Source organism: Elephantulus edwardii, unplaced genomic scaffold, assembly GCF_000299155.1.
Source record: "Elephantulus edwardii isolate Elephantulus edwardi_28Jun2011 unplaced genomic scaffold, EleEdw1.0 scaffold00091, whole genome shotgun sequence".
Taxonomy (NCBI): domain Eukaryota; kingdom Metazoa; phylum Chordata; class Mammalia; order Macroscelidea; family Macroscelididae; genus Elephantulus; species Elephantulus edwardii.
Genome location: NW_006399841.1, coordinates 6650752 through 6659541, shown reverse-complemented (window position 1 = coordinate 6659541; position 8790 = coordinate 6650752). Strand labels below are relative to the sequence as shown.

Here is an 8790-nt window from a genome sequence, read left to right as displayed (position 1 = left end):
AAGCTGTTGACAAGTAAACTAATTTGCTCTGTAAACTTTCATTCAAATCTTACACACACACACACACAACCCAGCCAATATCAGGCAAGTACAAATTAACAGAAAACAGGGATTAAAATATTAACCTCAGGCAATTAAACTACTAAAGTAAAATTGACTAAGTGGATATTAATTACCTCTTAACTTTCTGATCCCCCCTAAGGCTTATTTGAGAAGGTGGATAATCAAAGCCAATATAAAAAAAGAAACATGAAGGCAAAGGGTTTCACTGGCTAAAAAAATGGCTATTTCTTCTATCTTGAAAATGATTAGGTTCAAGATACATCACACACTGCTAGGACCCCATTACCACAATGCGGCTGCTTGGGTGCTGATCCAAGTTGTGCTGCTAAATGTTCGAATTGACCCCTTGCTCCCCGGGAGAACGACGGGCAGAGGCCTCCCAATGAAGATTTATAGCCTCTGAGACGTGATGGTCTCCAGTGCAGGGCCCTGAGCTTTAACAGAAAACCTTGTCCCACATGGGGTCAGATCTACAGGTTCAGAAGCTACAAATCCAACACTTATTTTGGAAGAGGACACAATTCAATCCATAGCATAAATGTCACGCACATTCACATTTAATTATGTAATTGAGGAACCCTGCAAATCTTATAAAGAAATGAAAGAGACATTAGAAGTTTGAGTTCAAGCAGATGAGACTGCTTGGGCTTCCTCCACTCAAATACATGTCTCTAGGTCTTTCATATGTATTGTATACATTTCAAGTTGGACATCTCAAAGTTTTTCTATTGTTCACAGGTTCACTATGAATACGAGTTTACTCAACAGCACGTAACAACTCTTTAGTCCTTACTCATGTCCAAGGTCACATGTATTGGCCACTGAGATGACTCAAGACCCACTGTCACCTGATCAGATATCTCTGACTCCAGAGAACCTACTTAAAGACAAAGACACTTCACGTCAATCATAATGGAAGCACCTAGTTCTTACCTGGTACTGGAATGTGACCATGCTGTATTTATGCTATCCTTGGTTCAAATCCACCAGCTGCCTTGAAGGAGAAAGACAGTCATTCTCCTGTTGTTTCAAATGTCTGGGTCTGAACTTCAATCATGCTCCCTGGATCAACGTCTAGAACTAACAACTAACTGGTAAGAAGCATAAAAATAGTTCTCTGAAGCTGAAGTTAGAGATCAGAGACTATAGCTTTCAGTATGATTTGCATCTCAACATCAAGAAGACAAATGTCTTCACCACTGAACCGATAAGCAGTTCATGATACATGAGTGGAAAATTACAATTGTCAATGATTTCATTTTAGCTAGGTCCTCAATCAGCATCCTGGGTACCAAAAGTCAGGAGATAAGGAAACATACTGCATTTGGAAGGCTGCTGTCAAAGACCTCTTGAATCCAACACTTATTTTGGGAAAGGACACAATTCAATCCATGGCATAAATGACATGCACATTCACATTTAATTATGTAATTGAAGAACCCTGCAAATCATATAAAGAAATTAAAGAGAGATAAGAAGTTTGACTTCAAGCAGATGAGACTGCTTGGGCCTCCTCCCCTCAAATACATATCTTGAAGCTCTTTCTGAGGAACAATGTTGTCACTTTGAAGACTAATGTGTAGCTGAGTCAGGGCATGGTCCTCAATCACTAACAATGCATCTGAAAACTGGACACCTTCAGGATCACAGAAGAATCGACGCCTTTGAGTTGTGGTGCTGGGGAAGAGGACTGAGTACCCCATAGATTGCCAAAACAGGAAGCAGAGATGTCTTGGGAAAAGTGCAACCAGAGCGCTCCTTGGAGGAAAGGATGGCAAAGCTTAGCCTCACATCCTTCAGGTATGTTGCTAGGAGAGGCTATTCCACTGGAAATTCCATTCATCATGCATGACAAGGTCAGGGTCAGCAAAGGAGAGGAAGACCATCAAGGAGATAGACGGACATGGTGACTGCTGCGATGGACTCAAGAGTGTCAGAGGTTGTGAGACCAGCACAGGAAAACACAGGGTTCAGATCTGTCATTCAAGGTCATGATGAGTCATACTTGACTCAACGGCAACTAACAAGTTAAATTATCACAAAGCTCTCTTTACTGGGACATTGTTCCTTAAACATTCATGTCCACCACAGCCCTGGCAGGTGTAACCAAGCTGTCATCATATGGTGTTGTTGCTGTTTGTTGATTGTCTTCGAGTCAAGAACAACTGACAGCGACCCCATGAGCAAAAGGCCTGAAGCCCCTCTACAACTATTGACATTTATCAAGGTTCATGGTGTTTCTAGAGGCACGTTGTTTAGGAAGTGGATGCCACTCCTGCTTCCGAACCTGTCATCATATGTTATTGTTTGTTATGTGCTGTTGAGTCCCCTGCAATGTACAGCAACTCTGAACCCTTCCCTGTCCTGAGCCAGTCTCACTAACTCCGACACACCAACCCCCATCATCCCAGTTACTTTATCAATCCATCTCAGCTGGGGTCTCCCTCTTCTGCGCTGTCAGTCTACCTTTGTGAGTATGATGTCCTTCTCCAAGGACTGATCTCTCTTGGCCACATGCCCAAAGTAAGTGAGGCGGAGCTTCAAAAATCCCAGCCTCCAAGCAGAGACTTGTTTTCACTTTTTCCAGGACAGACCTGTTTGTTCTCGTGGAAGTCCATCAGATATTTAAAACTCTTCTCCATTGTAGAATGGGACTGTCCTTGGGGTTGGGGAGAGACTGAGTAAGATGGGTTCAATAATGTATACTGCACTGAAACAGAGGAGGGAGAAAACTGTTTAAAAGAGATATATGACTAGGTATTTCTGTCATCACAGGAGTCTAGAGCGAGGGCTACATGGTGCAGGGGACCTGGGGGAGGGTTTGTAAAACAATGAAAGAATCCTTTCTTTTACTTTTCCATAATTTTTGACTCATGTACTTATAACTTGTTAGTCAAATTTGTGTCTTCTAGGTTGCAACACCCCCATGATACATCTTCAAGGATATGAACATGTACGGCCAAGCACAATCAATAAGAGTGCATCTAAATTCCAAAATCAATCTCCATAATAGTCTATGTGTTTCCTACTGCCAAAGGGGCCCTTTAGAGTAGTGAGAGAAGATCTTCACCCTGAAACCCACAGCGTCCCTTTTCAGCAGGAAGTAGCTAAGAGAATACGCCATCCCCTTTCCCTTATGACTCAGGGTGAAGTCTCTCTCAGGGAGGAGTGATAGGGAATGGCAAAGGACACACCGACAAAGGAGATTAATCAGAACTGACTTTGACAAGCACTGTGGCAATTGGACAATTAAAACAGACATTCGGATGGCGGGGAAGAAGAACAAACTGGGGAGGAGGGTAGAGAGAATGGTGCAGCAATGAAGGAATGAAAACCCAAAATCCCTGTAAATGTTCATTAAAACTAATAAAATTTAATAATAATAAAAAAAAAACTCTTCTCCAGAATCACAACTCAGAGACATTGATTCTTCCTGCATAATCCTTAGTCGCTGTCCAGCTTTCAGATGCATAGCGATCAACTGAGAAGAATCACGGCTTAGATCGGGTGCACTTTAGTCTTTAAGGTGATTCATTGCTCCTTAGCTCCCTGGAGTAATCCCTGACCGCTGACTTTCCCAAGGCAACCCATCTTTTGATTTTCTGGTGCCAAGGGTGTTGATTGTGGATCCAAGTAAGATGAAATCATTAACAACTTCAATCCTGTCTCCACCTATCATGATGCTGCCTATTGGTCTGGTGCTTAGTGTAGGGGGCAGTGGATGTAAAGTGCTGGAGAAGCGAGGTGTTTGGGTTAGGAGAGTAACTCCCTATGGGCTAGGCCACCAGAGGAAGAAAGCAAACCGGCAAGCCATTGTGATGCCTCCTGCTCCCACTATGCTCAGGGTTTCTGCCAGTTTCCTGGGGAGTGGAGCAAGGAGAGCTAAAAAGGAGAAAGGCAAATCAAGAGATTGTGTGAAGAAGATAATACTATAAATGATGTATTGTCAAGATTCTGTCTCTTGTCTTTCCAAACTCATCTCATTCCAACTTCTCACCAAATCTAAAAACCACCATTAGTTTCTGTCCTTCCCAAAGCTTCGAATCACGATGGGTCCATGTGCTACAGAGAAGGACTTTCTTAGAAGATACCCGTGGGTAGACTTCAACTGCCAAGCTTTAGGTTAGTGGTCCCATACAAGCCACTTTACCACCCAGGGCAAAAACACTCAAGGGTCAAAAAAACCACAAAAAGAAATTGGAAATTTGCTAGAGATAATTCCAGAAGAAAGGTGTCTGAAGAGTTAACTTTGGGGTTGAAGATAATGATCAAAGTCAAGTCCACAGTTCATTGTTCATAGCCTAGCTGTACTTTTTATCACCCATGTGCCCCTCAATTCCTCATAAATTAAGTTTTGCATGGATTCTGTTATGCAGTTAAACAGAGTATTTTTAAATGATATATGATATAGATAACTCAAGAGCTATTTTCACCTTTTTTACTGAATTTAACCTTCACCAACAGATCTTTCTATCTGCTTATTGATTCAATTCTCCTCTAAAAGGGTTTAGCACATTCAAGGAGTGTATTAATATTATTATCACTCATGTATGGCCAAAGAACTTGAAATGCTTCTGGTACACTTTCTAGAGAAATCTTCACAAGGTCCCAGAGGAGACATGCAGGAGGATGGTCACTGCAGAGAGTTGAAGTCAATGTGAATGTCCATCACTGGACAGCAGCTGGACCACCACCATGAAAGGATCTGTCTGATCAAATGTAACACACCAGGTGCTGCGCGGCAATGAACCTTACAAATAGAGAAGGCTCAGCAGGGAAAAGTAGCAAATGGAATGAGATCTGCAGTGAGATGCCAGAAGGTCTTAAATATGTGTCATAATGTCCACAGACGTGTATCAGTGAGATTTGCAATCAGATGTTAATTTGGAAGCAGGAGTGGCATCCACTTCCTAAACATTAAGCCTCTGGAAACTCTAGGAATGTTAATAAATGACAATAGTTATGGAAAGGCTTCAGGCCTTTTGTTCATAGGGTCAACTTGACGGCAATCAACAACAACAAAAGAAAAACACATGCCAAAATGGGACTGGAGGAGCAGATAGCGAGAGCCAAGGACAGAAGGGTAGGCGGGTGGATGGTAGAAGAATACACTGATTTAGAGAAGACAGGCACTGGTAAACACAGAGATCCTGGCAGGACCCATTTCAACCTCAGCGTGCCCGCTGGGCGCCTCACCTGAGGGCCCCGGCCTGTGGCTGGGCTGCGCCACCTGGTGCACACTCTGTTGCAGTAAGCTGAGGCATTCCCCGAGGCAGCTGAGGGTCGCAGCTGAGGTAGCTTTCAGGAGCAGCAGATCCTGGTCCAAGGCAGTCAGGGGGCCCGAACCTGGGAGGGACTCGATGGCGTGCACGAGGTTCTTCTGCTGTCCTTCCACCTGGTTCATCATCTACAAGACAGAGGAGATGGGGGCACAGTGAGTGAGGGGCGACTTCCATCAGCAGCAGTGGAACTGGAGGAAGGTGGGGATAAGAACCATGACCGCCTGGCCGGCTCAGAGGCTGTGTAAGGCCCACGGACAAGGTGCAGACCAGGGGGCAATGTCTGTCTAGAATAAGTCCATCCAAAACACCACTGTCAACTGCACATATACGAAGTTCTAAAAAGAATTCTGAAATGCTAAGGAGCTCTGGTGGCTGCCAGCCGCAAGGTATGTGGTTCAAATCTATCACCTACTCTGTGGGAGAAAGATGGGTGACCTACTCTAACGTTACAGAACAACAGAGTTGAAAGGAACCAACAGTACCATGGATTATGGCTTCCAGAACTTCGGAAGGTTATGGCAGTAACGTTGTTATGTGCCATCAAGTTGGAGTCCACTCACAGCTGACCCTCTAGCTAGTTTTCAGAGGATGCAAACTGCACAGGAAGAGAATGCCCATCTTTCTCTCCCGAAGTAGCCAGTGGATTAGAACCATATACTTTTGGACTGGTAGCACAGCTCCTTAGCACTAGGCCACCAGTGAAAGGTCCATGAAAGGCAGAAGTCTTTACGACTGTCTTCAAAGTTCTTTACCATGGAGGGTCATCAGAAGGTACAGGGACACAAATGGGGTTTTCCAGAACAGTGCTAATTCCTATTCTCGCTTCACTTCTAGTCCTTCAGTCCAGGGAAGTCCTATTCAGGGATCAGGAAACGACAGTGAAATCTGAGGTTGGTATTGGTACCAAGGAGGTCACAGTGTAGGTAGTGCAGCACTATTGCACCCTCTAAAAAAAAAGAAAAGCCCCAAATTCCCCGCCCCACCCCAAACAGAATGTGATGTTCTTAAGCTGTTTGAAAGTGGACAAAAAAATAAAACCCCAAAACAAATCAAATACAACAGGAATCCTAGATGATGGATTCCTGGTCCATGACTTCAGCTAAAACAAATCAAGATGACAGTATTTTGTGGCCTGACTTTGACTGATAAACTCCTGACAAGTAGTGGCATAATGGCCTCTTTAACTTTACAAATCAAGGAGGCAGGGACTGAGGCCCAGGTAAGGGGCACCTTGTGATGTTCATTCCCCCCCTCCTCGTGTTTTACAACTTAATCATTAGACAGGGATGGACATGAGGTACTAAAAGCCACAGTTAGCAAATAAACAGCCACTCACAACAGAGGTGGATGTGCTAAAGAAAGGCAGCGGCACAAGGTCAATGCTGGTGACCACCAAAGGCAGGTCCAAATCCCCTTCTCTGGACTCTGGTTTACTGTTTTTCAAGCTCCCCTCAGTGAAACACCAGACCCAGTAATACACTGCGGTCAGCCAATGGAGCCCTCCGCATCACAGCCCAAGGTCTTTAACACGTTGTTGCACACTTTTAAATTGACGACTGGGCTTCTGAAACAGTTTTGTTTTTTTCCGCTATAGCCATCATTTGAGGCAACGTGTTAAGGGAAGAACCTGCCCGTCTTTCTCCTGCCGAGAATCTCAAGGACTCGAACTGCAGACCTCTAGGTGAGCAGTCCAGCAGGTAACACAGTTCATTATGAGGGTTCGTTCCCCCACAGAAGCAGTCCTTCATTTAAAGCAGCATCTGCCCCCTGCTTGGTCCTCCACCCCAGCTGATGCTTGCTGTCCTCAAGATGCCACAGCGGGGGAGAAATGTTAATTCCGTAGTGACTGCATTTCTGAACTTGGACACAAAGCTCACTCTACACCTGCATTTCCTTTTCTACTTCCTTTTGGAAACAAATGTCTTAGCTTCCATCATGTCATGTTGCTGTCTCCTTAAAAAGAAAACCTTCATCCACATCAACTGTTGTTACCAAAACTGACGCCATCTCCTCAGGAAGATTTGGGGAAATCAATGCTAAGAGACATGTTCCACAGATGAGGCAAGGAGGGTTCCCCCATCCACACATCACTGGGCCACTCAGCCCAGCTTTTCCAAGATTACAGAGGTTACGTCTGGTCATTCCCACTCCTAACAGTGCCTGGTGCAAGCCTGCATCTCCACCAATGCTGGCCTCCCTATTCTTGGTGTCATTACATGCTGTCCAGTGGGCCACAACTCGTAGTAACCCTGTGAGTAACAGATCAGAACCCTGCCCTATCCTGTGTCATTCTCATGATATCCGATACACTCGACCCCCCTTGTCATGGTCACTACGTCAATTCCTCTTGTTGAGGGTTTTCTTCTCTTTATCTGACCCCCCCTCACCTTTCCCAACATGACTGGCCCCTCCTGACAGCATGTCCAAAGTTTATGAGACAAAGTTTCACCATCGTTGTCTCTAAGAAGTTCCCTGGTTAAGAAACCATTCCCGTGGTCTTAGGGGCCTACTGTTGCTGTACCGGCAATGTCATAAACAGAACACATGTGCTTGTCCTTTTTGGCAGCCCCCCGACGACTGTGCTTATCAATCTTATTTCTCCCTTTAGTACTTGGCAGCCTCCAGCCTGCCTTGTAATTTTATGATGTTACTCATCTATGCTAGTGAGGAAGGTGCCCCAAGGCAGGGATGTTCCCAGAGTGCTTCACTAATTCAGCCCAAGGAAAAGGCTGCTGAATGAATGGCTGAATCCTTCATCATTCTTTACTCTGAGTGTCCAAGAGAAGCTATTTACAACACAAATTCTACAGAAATCATCCGGACCAGAGAGCTTACCACTCAATTAGCATAACATGGCTGGACACTTAGCAAAGGTGCCTGACTCCTTGGTCATCACTTTGTCGGGAACAGCAAACCGATTTCACTTCAAGCAGAAGACCTCAATTCAGTCACTCACGCATTGCCCTCCAGTCAGAATAAACTCACAGCGGAGCCTGCGCTGGGTTTCCAGAGCTCTAAGTCACACGGGAGGAGAAGGCCATCCTTCTGCTCTGCTGTCAGGGTGGACGTGAATTGCCAAGAGGCAAAGCCTTGGGGTGAGCAGCGCAGCTGCCCGTAGACTGCGTCACCAGAGCTCCCTAAGCAAAATCAAGCGTCTCTACATTCTTGGACAGTTGATTATAAGTAGAGCTGCTAAGAAGGGAAAAAGGGAAAAATTTCAGGCTATTTGTAATAGCATTTCTGTAAATCCTTAAGATAAAATCGAGTCTTTCAGGAAAAAAAAAGATGCATTGAAAGGGAAGAAAAATAATCTAATGATGAAAAGTATAATCCATCATGTTGGGGATGACTACAGACAATGCTACAACCCTTTAAAAAGGTGACTTAAGATTAGAAGTGATATATGATTGAGTATTATGGTTAGCACAGGAATCCAGAATTAAGG

General features: G+C 44.5%; 1 protein-coding gene across 2 annotated transcripts in view; it reads right to left on the bottom strand.

Annotated features, from left to right (window-relative positions):
• The window catches only part of OSBPL10 (oxysterol binding protein-like 10), a 324861-nt gene that overhangs the window by 72838 nt on the left and 243233 nt on the right, over positions 1–8790 (bottom strand). For both annotated transcript variants that reach the window (XM_006890625.1, XM_006890626.1), the window contains one exon: positions 5260–5470. In XM_006890625.1, coding sequence (XP_006890687.1) covers positions 5260–5470 — 211 coding nt within the window. The remainder of the gene's footprint in view (positions 1–5259; positions 5471–8790) is intronic.